At 29.4% G+C, this 23,583-nt stretch overlaps 2 protein-coding genes across 2 annotated transcripts; both read right to left on the bottom strand.

The window, feature by feature from the left end:
- Positions 1-459: 459 nt before the first annotated feature.
- On the bottom strand, positions 460-6,404 carry LOC114175726 (ferrochelatase-2, chloroplastic-like). The gene is made up of 11 exons (XM_028060512.2): positions 6,132-6,404; positions 5,874-6,035; positions 5,180-5,507; positions 4,931-5,074; positions 4,306-4,407; positions 2,982-3,085; positions 2,760-2,886; positions 2,248-2,400; positions 1,526-1,626; positions 1,188-1,389; positions 460-991 (listed from the first exon to the last, which is right to left on the bottom strand). Exons 2-11 carry the CDS (start codon positions 5,978-5,980, stop codon positions 767-769), a joined length of 1,593 nt encoding a protein of 530 aa, XP_027916313.1. The 5' UTR covers positions 5,981-6,035; positions 6,132-6,404; the 3' UTR covers positions 460-766.
- A 2,100-nt stretch (positions 6,405-8,504) lies between these two features.
- LOC114178478 (serine/threonine-protein kinase SRK2A) lies at positions 8,505-11,724 on the bottom strand. Its single transcript, XM_028064410.2, has 9 exons — positions 11,240-11,724; positions 10,637-10,711; positions 10,439-10,540; positions 10,296-10,349; positions 10,107-10,199; positions 9,920-10,012; positions 9,568-9,672; positions 9,379-9,477; positions 8,505-9,021 (listed from the first exon to the last, which is right to left on the bottom strand). Exons 1-9 carry the CDS (start codon positions 11,357-11,359, stop codon positions 8,707-8,709), a joined length of 1,056 nt encoding a protein of 351 aa, XP_027920211.1. The 5' UTR covers positions 11,360-11,724; the 3' UTR covers positions 8,505-8,706.
- Between the last annotated feature and the right edge of the window lie 11,859 nt (positions 11,725-23,583).

The raw sequence follows: 23,583 nt of genomic DNA, 5'->3' as shown, positions 1-23,583 counted from the left end.
TAATACTCACTATTAGAGAACTTGTCACTATGATGATTCAAGTATTTGGTTTCTTGTTAACAGAAAAATAGATCAAGTGTAGAATGTTATGAATCTTGATCATTCAAAACAGTTATGAATCGTTGCTGAACGTCCAGTTTTCAACTTCATTCAACTCATTATCATGTTATCTATAAAATATGGGATTGAGTAAACTGAATGTATCTCCGTAAATTTGTTCCGCACATGTGAAGTTTATGGTGGATAAAATTTTATAAATTGTGAGGGTTTTGAAGTTAGAAGCACAAATCAGAATACTCGTAGCTGTAAAAACAATGGTTGGAGGTTTGTTGTTCATAACCTCAACCTCGCTTCTGGTTAGAGATTATAACATACATACTTCGGAGTGAAAAAAGCTAGACAAATACATATTTTGTAACTGGAATACAATCAAAATCAGTAGCACTTCTACAACCAAAATGGACAAGAGTTTATGAAAAACTCCCATTTTTGTCAACAAAATAGTAAAACTTGTAAAGTCTCAAGATCCGAAAGGAAATTGTGATGTCAAAAACTCTGCTTTAGATACATACAAGAGGTACTATACAGACCACATCACTATACATTATTTTTCTCTTGTTTCCATCCACAGATAATGTGTCTAAACTACATTTGAGAGCTCCTGAGTGCATGCCTTCGATTTTAAGGGACATATAAGATGCTAAAGGTATATACATATACAAGCAAAACTAAATTTCATTGCCGTGGAGAGTAGGTGAGGATTAACTCACCTAAACAAGGGCAATATCCCCCACTGGTGCAGAAATCCCTCACCAGTGGTGACTTCTAAAAACAACAGAAGAAGCACAGCAAGCATAGCAGCTCTTCCATTCCAAGTTTCAGCACTTTTGGTCCATCCCCATTCCCACACAATTACCGGTGGTGGCAACTCCCTCCGCTGTGAATCATATGCTGCCAATAACTCTTCTACGCTGCCCAATGGAACCAAAGACTGCCAAAATCTTTCTATTAGATCAAATGAAACAAGTATGAAATGAAATTGCAAAATATAATATCACTACACATTGGCTCAATTTCTATCAACAGTTTGCTGAAATGGAAATTGTCTAGGCCTGTGCTTCTATACAACTCAACAGAGAACACAGAATAAGATAATTCTTGCTATAATACAAAAATGATAATGGTACCTGTCGAGCTTCAAGGTTTGAAACTGCCATTGCACCAACATAAGGGAGACTCTCAATTACGGCATCTGCCAAATCTGAAATGAAGGTGGGTTCAGTTCCAAGAGCAGGAACACGACCCCATTTTTCTATACCAGAATTTAGAGCCAATTCTTTGTACTCTACATCAATTTCTTCTAGAGTTTCAATATGCTCGCTGACAAAACTGTGAATCAACAGATTTTAACAAAAGACTAATCATATCGGTATCAGACAGGGGCAAAGAAGAAGAGAAGGCGGCAAGCAACCATATAAATAGTTGTAAGAAAAGAAACAGTAAAGATGATGCAGGCTAGTGTCACCTAATTGGTACAGCCAGCAGACTTTTTACTCCCTTTTTCCCAAGTTCAACTATTGTCTCATCTGTATAGGGTTTTAACCATTCCACAGGTCCAACTCTACTCTGTAACAAGAATTATAGCCAATTGTTAGAAATTTGAAAAATGATGCATCTAAAGAGAATAGCCAGGTTTGGCTGTGGAAGAGATTGGTATAGATTTATTGTTTGAGATAAGCAATCTAGTTGACCTATTAACTTAGATGAGCTATCTAGTTTTCACACTTTGGCTAGAATACTGTTTCCCAGTACTCACCAAATTCCCCCAAGATCTTTAATCAAAGAGGTATACATTTTGCAAAGATCTTTCTTTATGTAATGACTGGTGAATCACATGAACTGTTCAGAATATTATTTCCTATTTAATCACTCATTTTTTAAGCGAAATACCAGTCCCAATTTTGGGGAGAACTCTATCAATAGCCTTATGCTTTATATACATAAACAGAAATCTCACTTTAGAGTCTGTTTTTTTTTTCACTTTCTTGTCCTGGATATTGCCAACCGTGATAGAAATGTTCATCTTTGGATGTTAAGGTTCCAATTTCAGTGTAACATATTCCATGTACATGGATAAACCCCAGTACTTAACTTCTTTTTTTCATTTTTCCTTTTAACTATAAATGAATAGTATGTAGTAATAATTTGGTAACAGAAAACAAGAATAATTAAAAAATAAGTAGTGACCTGATAAGCAAGGGTGTATGCATTAGTTATCTTTCTCTTTTCAAGCTCTTCCATGATTAAATCAACACATTCCTCCATCTCTGCTTTGTATGGATCACCAGCCTCTTCTACATAGGCAAGAGGCACCCCATGTGCACTAAAAAATATCATGACCTTCAACATGCATCAAATCAATTCCTGTCAGCAACAAGTGTATAAAATGGTGACTGCTAAAAGCTCAAGGTGAGCTCAAGTACAGGAAAAACTTCATCGGCATTACAAAACAAAATATGAAGGATAACCGAAGTTGTTAATAGAAAAATCTTGATAAAAAAGAAAAAATGTATAACACACTTTCACATAGTAGATCATGTCTCTCAACGCCCATCATTCACTAACCTATCCAGAAATATCTGATATGCTGACTGCATAAATTCTGCTATAAATATTCAAAGAAGAATGATGATGACAAGATAAAAATGTCTGCGACCAACACACTTGTCTAAGTCACTTAAACATAAATAATGTTGTACCTTCTCAGGACAGTCAAAACCTTTCAGCTCTTTTTCAATTAAATTTGCCATGGCATTAATGTATCCTTCACGCTGGTACCATGAAGGAATTACGGTATGCTGCATCTTAACTAGATATTCATCCTCTCTGAAGAACCAATACATAAGTCATAACAAAACTGGATGATAGATAATTTGAAGCATATTGATGTGATCACAGTACATTTTTACTAAAGTAATCACCTGAATATACTCTCTAAGAGACGAAGACTTGAACCACTAGTTGAAATTGAAAATTGTGGATAAAGTGGAAGCACAACAAGCTTTGTAATTCCATCCCTTTTAATCTACATGGAGTAAATTATTTCAAAGGAAAAATTAATTAACATTGGATTGAAAATATATCAGAGACAAATGATAAATGAAGCTATATTCATTACTTAGACAACTATCAGTTCACCTAAGTCAAATTATATAATGTTTCCTCCATCCTGTTTCCTATTTACTCTCCAAATGTGTAAACCTAGATTTCAATAATTTATTTCTCGTATAATTTCCATACACAGTACATTAAGGTACGGATCAGTTTGAAGGTAAGAGTTTATTCAAGAGGATAACCTGTTAGGTTGCATATCTTTGATTATATAACATAGCAACCTTCAACTGTCCCAAAGAATACAAAAGTTTTGCATTAAGAATGGTAATAACGTCTAAAGGTTAAACACTAATTTATAAGACAAACCAAAAGTATGATTTTAAAAGGTTTCTTACTTCACTTGAATGTAGCTTACGTAAATATACTAAATAAATAAATAGAAATTTTTGGCTAATTTGATAGTCCCATTTTCTCAAAGCAACTTTATATCTTCTAATTTTTACCCTCTCCATCATCTCCCTTTCTGCATATATTTTGTAGGCTATTTTTTCAGTATCTTTTACAACAACCACATTAGTGTGTCTGCTAAAGTGTAGTGTAGTGAAAGGAGACCAAATTATGTCAAAATAGCTAGTACCAGACTGAATCAAAATTATGTTTTGAAATTAGAATGGTATATAAGGACGTCATGAACCTACTAGCCGTTGTTTGGTAAAAGACCTATAATGATTTTATAGTACATTTAAAAAAAAACTGATCACAAAAATAGCCATTTGGGGATGAAACATCCAGGCCCACAGTGTACTGAAATTCAACTTTTCATTAGAACAATGAAGGTGGCAAGATCATACTCTAGAACATTATAGATCACTTGGCCATAAAGACTCTGATACTATGTCATGAACCAACTATAGGTAAAGACTCGTGAATTGCTTAATGTAGGATACATAATTATCAGCCAAGAAATCCTAACAAGCAGAAAGGCAGTAAAAGCAAGTAAACATATGCCACCCACCAACTCATGTAGATTTTGTATTTCCAAATCAAATCGATGAAAATTACTAGTTTCATATATTTATAAACAACTAATCAGAGTATTGAAACTTATAAAAATCAGAACTGTCAGTGGCATAATCTTAATAAATGCAATGCAATTTCACATGGTATTCGAAGGACAAGATGACCAAGTACCTGTTCAATAGCCTCTTCAGTGAATGGATGCCAATAACGCATGCCAACATACACTTTGGCTGGGACATTCTTCGCCCAAAGAGATTTTCTCAACTCTTCAGCCTGTGTACAGAACAGAACCATTAGAAGAGCTAGAACAACGAGAAAGAAAAACAGACAAAAGAAAGCATTTAATGGCGTGTACATGCTGTGTATCTCAACCCCTAACATCAGTATTCAAAATCATTCAGGAAAAAATATCCAATTGTAAAATCTAATAAACATTTGAAAACTTCAAAACTTAGTTTCTAATGCTTAGAAAAAGATTAATTAAAACAAATGAGTAGAGAACGTTAAATGCCCCATGGAAACAATTTTGGCTGCAGAAAACAGTTATAACTTCTTTGTTCAAAATAACTATATACAAAGAACAAAATCTTCTTCATAGAGAGGTGCTTTGGTTTCACGTTCTAAAACAGTTATATGCATTTGGTGCATATACAGAGCTCTGAACCACTCGTGTTCATGGGCAATTGTTTAACGCAAGATAACTTCAAATTTGACGTCTCAAATGCACTATCTAACATGTTCAAAGTGAAATATATGTAGTAATGTGTGGAAAAGAAGCTATTAGGAAGTGCCATGCCTGTGCATCAGTAATGCGTCTAAGAGGAGATCCACCCCCAATAGAAGCATAGCCTTCTTTGCTCTTTGGTGCTCTTAAAACAGATACAAATTTGGCCAAGGGCTTCTGAAGAAAGCTAAACAACCTTGGTAGTCGTATAATATCCTACACAATTGTTCAGAAAATATAAAACAGTAACAAATCAAAATCTTTAAATAATCGATAAAACAAGTAGCTCAAAGGAATACTGTGTTAAAGCTAGAAGATTACTGGGTCAGCAAAAAGGTTAAACAAAAAAGGCTGCACATCTTCCAGAGTCTCTGGACCTCCGAGGTTCAACAATAACACTCCAATCTTATCATCACCAATAAGAGGTGTATCAGAAAAATCTTGAACTGTAGGAGTTGCTAAAGCTTCAAGTGGCAACAAGCGCCTCTTGACTAACTGCTCAGAAACCAAGGACTGTGTTTCAAACCACCCTGAAGTACTTTTTCCCACTACATAATTTTTCAAAGGATTAGTGTTAGAAGAAGCCTCCACATGGCCTCCAGAGCAGCGATACATCTTTTGAGAGGTACGAATTGTCTGTGGCAACAACCTTTGACAATAAAAAAATATTAAAATTAAAGCACAGTTTAACATTTTTTCGAAGTACAGAATCTTAATTTTATATAGAACTTCTATAATAACAACAATTCAGTGAAATCCATTTCAGCAACTTAACGTAATTCAGAGAACAGCATATCAGACTACGGAATGCAACTTTCGACCCTCGTTGTATAATTAAGGAATGCTTACTTCCATGATCAACACACGATAAGTCATCTTATACTAGCTACCACCACTAATCAGATTTTAAAATATGGTGTTTAAAGGTAAACAGATAACTCCATCTTCGAATCCGACAAGTTAGATGCTGAAAAATTCAGAACACATATATCATACTGTCAGAAGGAACACTCACAGAGGAGACTTGAAATTACGAGAACCATGACTGAGGCAAGGAGGAGGACCGTTATACGAGCAAGAAGAAGAGGAAGGTGGTGAAGGGGCATGAATTGGAGAATTCATAGCTTGATTAATTAAAAAAATACAGCACTTTCACCGCTTTATTGTCTTTCTGTTTCTGCACAAATGCATGTGTGAACCCTTAGCAGCGAAACTCAAGGCTCTAAAAGAAACTAAACCCAGAAGAAATTTGCGGAAAAGGAAAAAACTTTACCAAATCTCCACAAAACTGGAAGAGAAGGAGCAATCCCTAAGCAAAGGGTGTAATGTGAACGAAGAAGACCATGTAAATTTCCATTTTTTATTTTTATTTTTATTTTACATTTTGTATATCTGCAATTGGATTGGTTTTGGGAATGTCATAAATGATGAAACACCATTTGCATCTGAAATCTGAATACAGAGAGGGACACTTGAGGATGAGAGTGACTGCTGAGACTGAGAAAAATCCACAATTCCTCTTCTTCCTCTTTTTTTTTTGTTATTATCATCTCATCTCCAACAATTTTTACTGCCCACCATTTTCCTGGATATTTTTCCTTACATGGACAAACCACTCTTTCCTTGATTGGTATACCTTTTCTGGCTTTATTTGTATTAAATCAATTTTTATTTATCTGAGCTAGTCTAAATTGATAAAAAAAAAACATAAATGAAAAAAATGGAATTTCTGAATTATCCTATTGGATGTATTATGTATGGTACATATATTTCAAGTTATTTGTTTTCAGATGAGGAGTTGATTTTTTTTAGCAGAAGGTTAGGGATGGATAATGAGAAAGACGAGTTTAATCTAGATTTATAATGCATGATTTAGAAAATGAAATATATTTTTTTTTATATTTTCTTAAATTCGTACTTTTTTATTCTCTCTTTTCTCTTTCCTAAAGTAATATATTTCTAATTATCCAATAACTTCCTTAATTGCCCTGCCTTTATCTCAATCTTTAAATTAAACTTGGTAAATGTTTTTAAAATATAAATAATTATGTTTTCAATTATTGAAATTTAGAATAATCCAATGAACAATTTAACTTGTTAAAGGTCAACGCAATTTGGGTTTGATATACCAATAGGTTAAGGAAAAAGAAAAGCATATTTAATTAGAGCTTAAATGAGAGACCCAAGGTCTTAAGGAAAAAAAAAACTTTTTTGTGTTTTAGCATATTAAGCTTAGATTTGGGCAACGGATTTTCCAAAACCATTTTGCTTAGATTTTGTTGACTACATCATACTGTGTTTATGTGTTTCAAATAATCGTTATATCAACCCTTATATATGTGTTTCAAATAATCCCATAATTTCCACAAAAATTAATCTCATTAAATTTAAATTGTTTTTTTATGTTATTTTACCATTAATCCATAAAAACATTATTTAACGTTGATTAAGAAATAGCATTACTTCACATCAACAAATAAATAATCTCCACTATGAAAACTGAAAAATAATCTTATCAATATTAGTTGGAAAAAAGTTTACATTTACATCAGTCAAAAATTAGTTTTATTATCATCAACAAAAAAGAAAAAAAAAACTCAATTAATATTGATATAGGGGAAAACCATTAAAATCGGTCAAAAAAATTCTAAATATCATTAGTCAAGAAATAACTTTAAGACATGCTAAAAAAATAATCAATATTCATTTAAAAATAACTTGAGAAGAAGAAAATGCATCATCAGAAAACATCAATTATGTGTAGAAAGAAAACTTCAATTGATGTTAACCAAGAACATTTTTTTTCTTACAAGTATAACGAAAAATAATTACATTTAACCAATCTAAAAAACTCTCCCACCAACGTACAATATGGACACTAACGTAAAATGTAAGTTTTCTAACTGGTTAATGAAAATTTCAAACACGTATAAACTAATAATTATATATAGCAGTCAAGTGTTGCAGACTTCATTTAAAAGACTGAAATATTCTACGCCCCTCAAACATAATCACTTCCAACAAATCAAGTTTGACGACCTTTCATTCATCATGCAAAGTCACATGAAAAAGTTTTTGGACTCCTTCGAATGTTAGAAATAACAATTAATTTTTATAAACATTTTGGTTACAACCCTTACAACGTTGGAAAATTTTTAAGTATTTGGAAATAATACTCTTAAGAGGTGACTGAGATTTCATTCAAAGCTTTATTAATGGCATTGAAAAGTTTAATCATCCGCTTTCTGTGATATACGACTCTAGAAGTAAACCAGAAGCAAATACAAGAACTTAAGCCACAATACATGGTTGAAGTCATTGTTTGGTGTGATATTAAAAAAAAAGCATTTTAAAGTTGTCAAAGTTTATCGAGGGAGAGGTTAACGGGAAAAATACAATACCAATCAAACCTGAGTTCAACCACATAAGACATTTGACACCACTCTTAACCCAAACCTTAAGACAATGTGTTTATAGATCTTTAACCACATAAAACATTGACACCATTCTCAACCTAAAACTTTAAAACAATGAATTTAAGGGTCTTTATCCTTATATAGTGCTCTACTTTATCATTTTTAGCCAATAAGAAACTTAGACTCACACTTAAATTCCTAACAAAAGTTAACTAGCCGGGTAATATAAATTATCAGACAACTACTATTCTCATACACGGCTTCCATGGTGATACAGGTAATACTAATTCATTACATCAACACTGCAGCAACTTAGACTGCCTCGCTGGTTTATAGTAGTTAATATAAATTATAGTACACATAAAAATAGGTGATTTCTAGCATAATAAAAAAAAATAAAACTTTAAACCAACAACACAAGAATTATACTGCTTAACTGATTTGAAATTCTCCACTGGCATGAACTTCCTTCACCCTTTTGTCATACTCATCTTCTTCATCCTCCTCTTCCTCCACATCCTCTTCCCCTTCGTCTTCTTCACCGTCCCACCCAAAACCTTTCACAGGCCTGGATACCGGAGGCGGGTCCCTTGCTTCTCCCACAATTTTCATTATCTCCTCCACACTTTGAACAGAAAAGCTTGGATTGCCTCTCTGGTAATACACAGCTTGAGCTGATTCAGTGAGCTCTCTTGGAAGATTCTTCAAAAACCACGGGTGGTTCTTAATTTCCTTAAGGGAGATTCTCTGCAGACAATAGAGAGAACCAGGTGTGGCAGTTAGCTTGATGTATACTAGATATTGACTCATATCAAAAGCACAAGATTTGTGTTTAAAATGTTGTCTTTCTGTTAAAAGAGGGAAAATTTTGATCTTTACCAATCAACTAAACAAGAGGGTAGCAGATGATTATTAAAGAATAGGGGTTGGGTGCAGAACTTCCCAATAGGTATAGCTTTCAGTCAACAGGGTTTATTATTTCACCAGCTTGATTATTTCTCATCAGCATTATGATCCGCAAAGGTTACAAAGTCAACAAAATAACAGAAGTGTAACTCAGGAATGTAAGAAGGAAACATGAGTTACTTGAAAATTATAACATACCCTTAATGGATTTGCTACAAATATACGAGAAAGGAGGTGTCTGCAGTCTTGAGATATGTGAACATAATCAGGGATTTTGTATTGAACAGCCATGATTCGCTGCGGATAAGAACGGGAAATATGGGTAAGATAATGAGAATATAGCATGAAAGAGTATCAGAATCAGTATTAACAGTGATGGTATTATACCTGAATTGTTTTCCTAAAATTCCTAGGGTCATCCTGATCCTCAAAAGGGTAAGCTCCAACCAGCATCACATAAAGAGTCACTCCACATGACCATACATCAGCCAACTAAAACAATTTTTAGAATACAACATTAAATAGATTCATTGATACATTGGTTATAATAGATACATATAAAGACTTTTCCAGGTAGCATGGTCAAAGAAACAAAGCTACAAAATTAGAGGTAGGCAAGGTGTAACAAGAAATGAAAAGAAATCTCCCCTTGAAAGATCAAGTCCTACGACACAGTCACACATACAAAGATATAGGGAACTATAAAGAACCAATTATATGTAGACTGTAGAGTACATACCTTTCCATCATACTCCCTCCTCGAAAGAACCTCTGGTGCTATATAAGCTGGAGTTCCAACAGTTGATTTGGGACGTGAATGAAGCAGAGATGACTGAACCAAAAATCAGAAACGTGTTCAGACATATGAGGCTAACGTTCATATTATTACAACTTTGAAACTAGTGTTAATCTAATCATTGTAGTACCTTGGAATAGCCGAAGTCACAAATTTTCAAGCGGGGTGCAGGGCTACCATCTAAAAGTGTGTTTTCTAACTTCAAATCTCTGTGGCAAATTTGCTGCAAAAAAAGGAGTAAAATCATAGGTTCTCACTTTGTACATTTCTGACCGCAGAAAGTTCAATAATTTTTCAAGAACTTGAGAAATTGTTATACCATGGCATGACAGTAGTGCACACCAGATATAAGCTGCTGAAAGAAATATCTAGCCTGCAGAATCAAAGGAGAAAATAAATGAGACATGGATACAAGAAATGGTATTAAGGGTGTGAAGAAAATCCCAGAAGGAAGTTATCAACCTCATCTTCACTGAACCTGCCAGCATTGCATATCCTCTCAAAGAGCTCTCCTCCAGCTGCATACTCCATCACTATGGCCAAATGAGTGGGGGTCAAAACCACCTACAAAACCAAAATGCGATTAAATGAGTAAATAATTTAATTAAATAAAGTACTCAATACCAAATAATCCAACATGTTAACAGCTTAAATCCTTGCCTCCTTGAAGCGAATGATATTGGGGTGCCGAAGGGATCTGTGGTTGATAATCTCTCTTGCCACATTCTCGTCAATCTGAAATTGCAGAAGGGGTGAATAAAACTTTCAGAAGCCAAAACAATAGCTTTTCAATTTCATAAATAGAAATTCAAAACAAGAAACAAATAAAAGAATATGAACATCTCCATCTAGTCTGCTTGGTTTTACAGCAGAATGAAAGCCATGCGTTGGATTTGCCAACTCAAAGATTTAGTGAAAGAAAATCAGTTCATAATTATAATCAGTTAGCAGAATCAACTATCTCCGGAAAGAGCTACTCCACATTTAAAAACTAGTTTATAATTGTATTTTCCATCACTTTGTACATTTCTTTCAATCACGCGTAATGAAATTGTCACAAAAAACCATGTAACACCTTTCCTAGATTTTTCACTTTTCACAAATCAGAGCTTCAACCTCACATGCCCGTCATTAATCATCATTTCACATGCAAAACGTGAAAGCAATAACAAATCTGAAGATTGAAGAAACGAAAAAACAAAATATAACATTCGATTATACTTTTTTTGGAAAAGAAAGAAAGAAAGAAAGAAAGAAAGAAACCTTTTGACCACGCTCGATGTATTTCATGGCAACAAGCTCCTTGGTCTCCTTGTTCCTCATGAGCCTGGCCACCCCAAAATTCCCAGCTCCCAAATCCTTGACAGCCTCATACTTTTCCATAATCAAATCCCTCGACTCAACCAAAGATGCTACCTGATATTACGGTTACGAATGGAAGAAAAGGGGTTCAAACTTGAAACTTGAAACTCAAAGGGGGCATGCAAGACCCTTGTAGAATCACAACACCATTTCACACTCTGATCAAAAGGGTTATATAAAGGTGGTCCCTTTCACCGAAAAAAAAACGGTTCTTTTTCCACACACACATACAATAATGTGTAATATATGTATATAGAGAGAGAGATGGGGGTGGGGGTGAAGAATTATTTAGAGCGGGAGAGAAGAAAGTGCACGTGGGAGAGTGAGAGAGAAAACATTAGAAAATTGGGGTAGGATGGGATCTAATCAATGAACATGAAGAAGATGAAGGCAAAGCAGCTTGAATCCAGTTAATTAGTGAGTACCCTTTTGGTTTGGTTTTTGATTTGAGTTGTGAAACTGAGAATTGAGATTGGAAATTTGGAATTGGTATTTGGAATGGGATCTCTTACAACGCCGATGCTGTAGGGGACAGGACAGGGACTCCTTTCTCTTCATTCCTCAATCTTCTTTGTCGTTTTCACAAGCTACCTTCTCTTCTTTTTTTTCTTTTTTTCTTTTTTTTTTCTTTTAATTTAACAGCTTCTTTCTTTCTTTATTTCTTTCACTCGCCCAAAAACCACTCCACCCTTTAATTATTAATTAATCAAACAAATACGTAAATATTGTATGTAGTATGTACCCCACACGTATATATACGTTAGGGTATCTTCTATCCATTTTTATAATGTTGTGCTTTTTAAAATCCATTTAAAGTACAATAATTATACATAAATTTTTTTATGTTTAACTTTATACTATGATATATTTAGGTACTTGAGCACTTACGGAATTATAATTCTTATTAATTTATAATTTCAAATGTTTAAAATGAAATTATTAATTACCTTTTAATACATAACAGTATAGAATTAATATACACATTTAATATATCTGTTTTGCTCAGTAATAAATTAATAAACAATATTACAAATGTTATCCTTTAAACGTTGAGAGAAATTCTCATATCCACAAAATTGCCACATCTTCATTTCATTTTCTAAAAAAATAAAATATTTCTATCCAAACTCGTTGTGTCATGTTAACAAACATCCAATCCTAACCATATAACTCAAAAAAACAAATAGACTGGTATTGTGATTATTTATGTTAAAATTAATGACTTGATATTGAATAAAAGTGTTATTAGGAAACTTTTTCTTTACCATGTTATATAACTTTCTGATATTAAATATAGTGTGTGTGTGTTTTTTTTTTTTCATTCACAAACATTGTTGCCAATCTCAATTTAAATATAGTAATAAACTTTGAAGGTGAAATCAATTTGAAAATTTTGAATCTTAGACTATAATTTTAATTTCAAATCGTATCTCTTTTATCTATTCATATGTAATTAAAGACAATATTTAGCATGGAAAACAATGATATCATCGTTTTAAAATATGTATTGGTAAATATGCCATTTCTTCTTTATTAAATATGTAACTTCATCCTGAATAATAATAAAAATTATATGTCGTTTTATTTGATTTATATTAAACCTACTCTGAAAAATATGCATGCCAAGCATAAAAACTGTTAATAATTATATTTACTCTTATTGAAAATAATAAAAAATTACATTAAAATATTAACATAATAAATAAGACATAAAAAAAATGTTATTGATTTAAGTGTTATAATCTTAAATGAAATATGAAAGTTGGACAGTTTTGTTCTTACTTTTAGTATTCTATTTTTTTTAGCGATATTTGAACTGTATTTAATAAAATTAGTTGAAAACCTCAGTTGTAACTGAAAAAATTAACTAAGAGTTGAGAAATTAAGTTGAAAATGTTTGATAAAACTAGTTAATCAACTAGTTGAAAGTTATAACTTAACTCATAAAAATATAACTAATTATTGGATTAAATTTTAATATTAGATAACTTTCATATTTTTAAATTATAATTTTGTATTTTTTGTTTCTTTAATATTTATAATCTAAACTTATTATATAGATGAAATTTCAAATAATGTTTATGTAAAAATTTATTCCTCATTATAATTTAAAATAGTTATCACTTTACGAACAATAAATATTTTATTAAAAGTAAAATAAATAATTGAATAATTTAAATAATAATAAGTATACTTAACGTCAATTACAAAAAATGTAGCAATAAAACATAAACCAAAAATTGTTATCATACATACATTATTAATAATTTATATTGTTATTTTTCTAAAAGTAAAATGGTATCATGTAAGTTTTGCATCTGTAAATGATTTTGAAATGTAATCTACAGAGTTTATTGAAATAAATGAAAAGTTATTAAAAAAATGTTTCACCAAACGCTGATAAAATAATTTTATTAAAGAATCAGAAACAAATTTCGTTTATAACTATTGATAAAGATGATATTTTTTTTTAGTGATTTGTAATCGTTATTCTATATACACATTTTTTTTTCAAATTTATTTTTTATTCACATATTTCATTTTATTATTTTATCTTTTAAATTTTGTAAATATTTTTTGAAATCAATTAGTTATCTTTAGTAAAAAAATTACATGTGATGAAATTACAAAAAGTATAACTACTTTTTATAAGTATATTTTTCTGAAATTTTTTAATAATTATATTAAAAATTAATATATATATATATATATATATATATATATATATATATATATTTTATCAAGAGAAAAAAAATGGATTTTGTTTTGTTGACTTTTAATTCGCTTATACCTACGGGTATCACTATAAGTAACAACTGTTTCAAAGTATCGTCACTGACCGAAATTAATTAACGTTAAGTTAATAGTCAAAGGTGTCATTGTTCAACACCGAGTCTGGTAAACGTTTTTGGAAAACACAAAACTTTTTTAATTAAAATAATTTATTTACAGACTAAACAAAAACAAATATTTTTTATAAAGAAATAATGTATTCACTAACAATGTAAAAAATTAAATGAGATCATTTAAAAAAAGTTAAATATAATAAACTTATTGATTTTTATATTTGTTACCCAAAATATCATAAATATTATAGTATTTATTAATTAACACTGTAAAATAACGTTATCCTACTACAACTATGCATGAAAATTAAAGTCCTCCTTTTAACTTGCTTTCAAATATAAATCAATTTTCAATACTGACACGATGGTGGACAATGACAGCCAAAACTTTGTAATGAATAAAAGAGTTGGGATTCGAACAATATTAATTAAGATGTAATAATATATTTCATTGAGTATTTTGACTATTTAAATATTAATTACTTTATATTTTTAACATAATAGAGAAATATTATATTTTGAATTATTATAATGAATATTGGTAATAAAAATTAACATGTTTCATTGTTCAAATAGACCCTAAGTATTTTTAAATATAATGAATAATTATAGCACTAATTGTTATACACTGACAATCACTTTAATTATTTTCAAACAAAAAAAATGCTAAAAAAAAGAAACTAAGAAAATAGTATATACTGATTTTTTAAGGACAAAATTGTTTTACAGGCTAATTTGTTTCAATTCAAAATAATACAAACAAATAATTCCCATAAATACATTAATACATATTATCAGAATAAATTTTAAATCTATCTGAATCAGAAGATAAAGTTTTATTGTGGTTATAATAAAGAGAGATTAATATTTTGTGTGATAAAAACTAAATAAATGTTGGTAACGTAGAAAACGCGTTGACCGATTGGAAGTAGGGACATCTCTTCGCGACTTTTATGGCGTCGGCCATACACAGGCAGCCGACAAAGAGCGCCACCGTCGCTTCATTTTCATTCGCCCAACTCACCCTTTTTTTTCCTTCCACACATGTAAATTAAAAAATACTTTTTATGTTGATTAAAGTTTAAGATGAAAATTGATTTTAATTAAATTTTAAAAAAATAAACACGTTAAAAAATGTTAAATAAAAAAATCTGATTTTAAAAGTTAAAATTGAAATTCAAAGAGACTCTTACTCCTCAAGCACCACAAATAACTTTTTCAAAATAAATCTAGGTTAAATATTTTTTTTGTCTCTTAACACTCAGTGAATTTTAGATTAATCTATTTTAAAACTTTAGACCAATTTAGTCATTTATCTTTTTAAATATGTGTGAATTTAGTTATTTTAATTAAATTTTGTTAAGTTTATTTGACATTTCAAGTGTGTTTCATAATAATATTTGACTTAATATTAATGCAAAAATGTGTCAAACAGTATAAACAACTCAAATACAACCCTGAAATGCGTACGAAACATCAAATAAATCTAAAGAAATTTGATTAAAAGAACTAAATCCACGTATTTTAAAAGATAAATAACTAAATTGGTCCAAAGTTTCAAAATAGACTAATTCTAAAATTTACTAAAAGTTAAGGAACCAAAAATATATTTAATCCAATAAATTTTTTCAAAAAATAGTATGAACAATTCTAAGTATTTTTTTAACTTTCTTAAATGTAGCTATTTTTTATTAACAAGCGACTCCTGAAATTTGTGTGTAAAAGCAATTTTTTCTTTTTGTCTTATTGTGTCATTTTCAATAAGTTTATCTAAAGATATAAAATTATCGATAAATAACTATTTGACTAAACAAAATTATTTTCTTAAAAAAAGTTAAAAAATATACGTACCATCATACAAGGATTATAATCGAAAACATAATTTAGTCCTACAGCTCTAACAAATTCCACAATCTAAGAATTAAATAAAATATATATATATATATATATATATATATATATATATATATATATATATATATATATAAATAAATAAGGTACATTTGGCAAATAAGTTTGAACAAATACATATACAGCTTTATAGTACTATTCTGAGAAACAAATAAAGTGGTAAATATATATGTACTGAAAGTAACATATAATGTAGTTATAAAAGTAGTTTAGTTAAATTAAAAACCTTATAATGAACATTTATTGAATCAAATACTATATACCATTTTAAATAACAAACAAAGTGAGTAAAAGGAGTTGGACATGAAAAAAAAAACATCTGTAGTTTTCAATTATGCCCAACATGATCGCACGTTTTCACCACATGCAAATGTCAGTCATGTGCCATCTCCCACAATTTCATGTTCTTCCTCTTCATCATTTTCCAATCATTCACCATCTTCACCCAAATTTTCACTTTTTTTCCCTCTATTTCATTTTTTTTCTTTATATTTTATATTTTTATTTTTTATTTCGGATTTAGTTGATGCTAAAAGCATTGATTTTTTTTTCATCAATTAAATTATAATATAGATATACTCACAAATATAAATTTATATCCAAAGTTAGTTTTATAAAAGAATAAATTTACAATACTCTCTTGAAATAAATGATATGCAAATTTAAAATTTGTTTATTTATTTTTACATTTATATTTTAAAAGTAAATGTTATGAGATCAAAATTTATTCTTTTAAGAAAGTTAAAAAGTCAAATTTTAAATTATTAAATAAGATCCCAAATTATATTGACATTAAGCTGAAAAATGAATTTTGTATTAAAAGCATTTATGATATTTTGTTTTGGGGGTAATACAAGTGGCATAAAGAAAAACTAAAATCCTCAATGAGTGTGTTTAGACCATAAATGGATCAATTCTTTGAATGTCCATTAATAACAGGTATGGTTCCCCTGCATGCAGCATTATTCTTATTCATGTGACCAATAAATAAAATATAAAATAAAGAGGTTTTTTATTTGTAATATTCTTTTGGGAAATATTTTCAATAATTTTAGATGAGATAGAAAAATGCTTAACTAAATTATATTATATTTTTAAATAATGGAAACAACTAAAGTTATACAATACAACAACATAAAAAATGGAAAATTAATAAAATAATAACTAACTTCTATCTTTAACTGATTTTAATTTAGTTTCATTGAGTGGGAAAAAATTCAAAAATTGTTAAAAGTAGATAAAATTGATTTAGGAAGGGGTTTTGAGAGATGGAGAATAAAGAGAAGAATAAAAGTTATGAAATTCAAAATGATGTGCGAGCATTTTAATTCGATTATTCTAATGCTATTATTTCATTTTTATTTATGAAAAAAGACATACGTAAGTAGCTGGGGATGATTCGGGTTTTAATTAGAAGTTACCGAACTGAATTTAAAAATTCGATATGATTAGTACTGGTTTGATTTTAATTTAATATAAAACTTAAATTAAAAGCAAACTAACTTTTTGCCATTCAATTTGAACTGTTTTACAGTTTTTTTTATTACAAGATTGTTAAATATTTATTTAGAAACTATAAATCGTTAAATAAAAAGATATATTAGAAATTGTATATAATTATTACTATGTTTATTTTTATAATTTTAACTTTTTGTTATATTCATGAATTAATATATAATCTTATAATTAGAAATTATAATACAAATGTGCTGACTTGCTTTCATAATTAAAAAAAATGCAATTTAAATTTTAAACTTAAATATAATATAATGAGAGGTTTGATTTAATTCTTGATTATTAATTTGAAACCTGAGCTAAATTAATTAAGAAATAACATAGTACAATATTTTAATTTAAATCAATTTTTAGCTTTGTTAAATTTTAAACATCTTAACCATTATTATTCGTATGACAACAAAAATGCAAGATCTTAATCAATAGAAGTGATAATATAGACTTGGTCCGGTAAGCCAACTAACAGGCCTGCCAGAAAAACACAGGACAAACCAGGACATTGAGCCCATTGGTCTACAAAAGTTTGCAGCCTGCATAAAAAAAAAAAAGAAAACTTATACTTGCGTATATCAATTATGAACTTCTGCATGAATGTTTCAAATTTTTGTATGACTGCAAAAGCAAATATTATGTATTTTTTAATGTGCATCAATTTATCATCTAACTTCCTAAAATCTTTACTTAATTTTGTAAATTTGTTAAAGTTTTCCAATTTGTCGAACATTGAAAGCTTCATCATCATAAAAAAAGGCGGGCTGGCCCACGAGCTCACACTTATGCAAAGCGGGTCAGAATTTTCAGCTTGTGTTAAAAGTGTGGGGCGGGCCTAAACGGGTCAGGTCATGCCTAATCGAGTCAGGTCGACCTGCATTGTCACCCCTATTAATTAACCTAAAATATGCTACTAATTTAATCATTACATAATTAATAATATATTAGATTAAACACACACACACACACACACACACACACACACACACACATATATATATATATATATATATATATAATCATTAAATATTCTCACTAACTCAACAATTCTATCATTGTGTCACTATCACATGCATCATCATCTACTCACGTATACCATATAATAGAGTGAGTAACACAAACATAATTAAACTAATATTTTTACAATGTAATACACATGTATCGTTCAATATACTAATATTCTGAATTTTCTATATAATCAACTAATACTTAAACATGAAAATGTTAGACATATTCTATACTCAATTTTTCAAAAAATGTGTGTAATTGAGTCAAATTCATATGAAGTCATGCACCTGTCATAAACTCTCATGCTCTATAGATCCATTTTATTTTTGATATAGTCCAATATATATGTTAAGGTAATTTACATACAATATGTAGAACAATCTTATTTCATATATTCTCCTATACTACGAAACCTCTATCAACTCTCACTACCTAAACCTCATTTTTTATGCTAGTCTGGGCATTTAGTAAAGTCAAAATGATCTCATGTCAGAATTCCTATTCAATATGTACACTAGTATTATATAACATAACAATCCTCTTTAGAAATGACCATATTTCCATAAACAATCCATGCATGAAGTAAGATAATTACAAACTGAGTATATTTATGGCATAAAATGATTATGACTCTACTCAACCCCATACTTAATAGAATTATGACATAAAACAGTACTGGCTCTACCGAACTTTGTATTCAGTCCCACCAATAAAAATTATTTTTGATTCTTAAGTTCTTTACTTGTTCAGTCATTAAGAAACTTGTCCAACACCTTTAAGTTAGTTTTCACCCAACCTTAAACTCACTCAAGATCATTTTCTCACTCAACGAGACAATATTGAAGGTATGTTCGCTCAACTTGTTCAGTGACTCACACTCTCTTAAACTCACTATTTTTCATTTTTAATATTTTTTCGACAAAGAGTAGAGTTGTCCAACAAATCAAGTACTAGAAGAAATTGCTCATAATTTTGTCCAATGAGACCTACTCTCGCCCAAGGACCAATTCACCTTGACTCCATGGATTTTTCAAAATTATTTTCATCTGATGAGAAATTTACTCACAAAACGACTAAGACCATTAGGAGTTGGTTTCAACCAACTTCGTCTGACGAGTCATAACTCACCCAACAAATAAATCTATCTAAACTCACTGAAATTATTTAATTAAATTTTCATCAATAGAGTGACTTGATCACTCATTGAGTTTGCATAAAATTAAAAACTCAACAAATATATCAAATAATTTATTTGATTCATCTAATCACTCTTACACATCTATTAGTTCAAAAATAACATAATACAAGTTTGAAAATTCCTTAAATAGACCAAAATGATACATCCTAAATCCTTCAATCACACAAATTCACATGCACATCACTGATTTAAGCTAATTTCGCCAATATCATAGACAAATCAATCGATCCAAATTCATTAATACTCAAAGATATCATTGGGACATACTATAATTTACTTATTTCACTGGGATCTCTAAACATTTAACTCTTTTTTTTTTTTTTATGATGGACCCTTGTTCGTTTTTTCTCAGTAACAAAAACTACACAGAATTTTCATTTCAACATTTTTAATAAATGATTGTTTGATCTTATTGGTTACAAAGTTTAAAAATCAATTGTTACAGTTAAAAGTATTTCAGTATGATTTTTTAACTAAATCATTGGGAATTAAGTTTGAGAAGGATATTTTATGGGCATTGGTTAGTGATTTTGTCATCTTTTGATCTTATATGTGTAATTTATAAAATCTGTATTTTTTTTCAATCGATTTTATGTTTTTTGTTTCTCGATCTCTATTACTAAAATGTTAAAAAATGTAAACAATATGTTAATTAAGTTCTTTTAAATGAACAGAAACTTTATTTAATTTTGCCCAGGAATAAATCAAGTAAATTATGTTTATAGGAGTTGTGTTAGGTATCGAAAGATGTTTCTAGAATTTTATATTGTTTCTTTATATAATTCTAAACTTACACGTTTCAATCCAAAGTTTGAGGAATTTTTGTTTGAGTTAGTAATTGGATGAGATTGTGTATTTGTTTGTACCTTGACCTAACAAACCACGTAACAAAAAGTGTAGTTGTCGACTTCTAAGCAACCTTCGAATTCATAAGCATGGGATCATTTATGTCGATTAGTTACTTTCTTAAAACCAAACCTTCTTAACTCTTCTGTTGGCTTCTTGCCATGAAATCAAATGCCACTTTCTACAACTTTTCCTACCCCAACGTGTCGCCTTATTTTTACTTACCATGTCTCATACTTGGTCTCCCTTCATCAATTAAAAAAGACTTCAACAAATAAATCATTAATTTATTGTCTAAAGTATTACATAATTCATTTGAGAGATAATATGAAACGAGTGAATATTATAATAGGTTTAGTAAATAATTTTTTTTATAATTGATTCTAATTTATCATTCTCATAAGTGACAGACCTACGTGTGTACGAGGTGCACAAGTGAATTCTCTGATTTTTTAAAATTATAATTAAATGTTTGAAAAGATAAATTAGGTTGCTTCCTCTCATTTTATATGTTTATCCTTCCTAATTATTCTTTTTCAAAGTTTATTGGATTGAGATTCAAATAATTTTTATTTCTCTTATTAATTTAAAGTTTTAGATCCATCACTGACTCTCGTATTATGTCAAAAAGTAAAATTTAAGTATAATTTAACTTTATAAAAACTAGCTTATAAAATATGTTTACACTTATTTATTTATATATTGTAAATTGATTTTATTTATAATGGATGTCAAATTTTTAAAAGTCTCTCTAACAAGTTACTAATTAACATTCCAATCAAATAATTTTTGACTAAAAATAACTTAGTGATAAAGTTAAAAAGAATGGCAAAAGAGATTATAAATTAAATTCTCCCACTAATAATTTAAAAATATAAAAATATGATTTGATAAATTTAAAAGGATAAATATTAACGAGTAATATTGCCTATAAAAAAATCCATCGTAGAAATTATACTAATTTGGATTTCTAGAAGAAGATTTTAAAATCTGAGAATAATAAAACATGGTTGTGAAAAGTGTGGAGAAAGTTTACACGAAATAAGTTAGAGAGTGAGAAAAACATTACGAAATATCTTCCGACATTTGGTTAATATGTGAATGAAACGATGAAGTAGATTGTTTCTAAGTTCTTAATATATATATATATATATATATATATATATATATATATATATATATATATATATATATATATATATATATATATAAAAGTCGGTTTATAGTTACATAATCGTATAAAAAATAAATTACCTTTGCATATATTATATTTAGAAAAAAAAAATGACGCAACCATGTGAAAATATCTTTGTTGATGATGATAATTTTTAATAAGTTGTGATTTGTGCGATAATTTCGGGTCCGGTTTTGATTCTTGGAGAGTGGAGTTAAAAGAATAACGTTACTTAACATAATTACATGGTTGTCTCAGAGGAAGAAAAGAGAGTGTGATTAGTTAAACGGCAAATGAAGAACGTAGTTTACAGAGTTACACATACCCCACACTACACAACAAAAATCATTATCACCACATTCATTATATTTGGTAACATAAAACCTTTATTTTTAGATGCCAACCCACCATTGGCTACCACCTTAAAAGCACCTTATCTGTTCAACTTCATCAAATTTTTATTTTTCCCCTATCACTCTCCATTTCTTACTTGTTAGTGCCACTATACCAAATTCAATAATTAATGCTATTTCACACAACCATACCCAATCCTTGTCTTATGCCCAATATTCTTCAATGTTGCTTTGTTTCAAAGGACCCACCACTAACCAACTCTTTTCATCTTTCAACATCTCACATATATAGAGATACTCATCCAAAGAGGAATATAGGGAACTTCAAAAATCACCCTAACCTATCTTCACTTAGGTAGGTAGTAAGCCCAAATCTTAGGATCCAAAATCGATTTATGTGGGATATCCAATTATCATGAAAATTGATTTTGAGATAAGTGATTAGAATCCTCAAAGTTATATATATATATATATATATATATATATATATATATATATATATATATATATATATATATATAAATAAGTAAATAACTGTGAATAAGACAATATTACTTTATATTTATAAAAATTGAAACTAAATTAAAACTAAAAATAAATATAAAATTAAATTGAAATTTTATTCATGAAAAAAAAATCAAAAAAAGTCATATTGAATCAATTTATAAAAAGAGGATCTAAGGAAAAAAACTAGAAGACCAAGTTAGATTTATAACTTAATTGAATATTTCTAACACTGGTTTTCGGTAAGAAAAATGTTTTATTTTTTAAATTGAAAATGTAAAATAGAAATGCTTTATATATTACTAATTGGCTAAACTAAAGTCACTCCAAGTTTAATGTGTGATGTAATAGAAAAAAAGTGAGGAGTAGTAAGATATAAGAGTTGATAAAGCCGTGCCCAATTGTTGAGCCCACTAGACAACTGAAAGAGGCTAATGCTTCATGCACCCCATAATTACTAATTGTGTCCTGCAAAATCAAGTAAAGACTCAAATATTTTCCATCATTGCATCACATCACCACTGTTGTTTTTCACCATCGTTGTCACTCCGGTGCTGCAGAGAAAGAATACTGCAGAAGAAAAAGACGAGAAAAAATGTGGAAAAAAAAAACTTTCTCATAAGCTTTTTGCAGAATGTATTTATTGATTTCTAGAAAGCTCTTTCCATAATACACGTATTATGTGTTTTGAAAACATTTTCTGGAAGAAATTATATGCATTCCAATATATATTTTATGCGTTTTTTGAAAATTTATGAAAATCTCATTTAAGAAATCTTGTTCTGAGAGTTTTGTTCAAAAAGTTCCTAAAAGTTTGTTCTGGAATGTTTTAAAATAGTCATTTTCGCAAATTTGAGAGGTGTGTGAAGAATTTGTGGAGGTGCAGGAAGTAAAAGAAT

Source organism: Vigna unguiculata, chromosome 3, assembly GCF_037176805.1.
Source record: "Vigna unguiculata cultivar grain cowpea cultivar isolate G323 ecotype 2 chromosome 3, ASM3717680v1, whole genome shotgun sequence".
NCBI lineage: Eukaryota > Viridiplantae > Streptophyta > Magnoliopsida > Fabales > Fabaceae > Vigna > Vigna unguiculata.
Note: the sequence above shows the minus strand (reverse complement) of the source record. Positions and strands in the feature narration are given on the sequence as shown.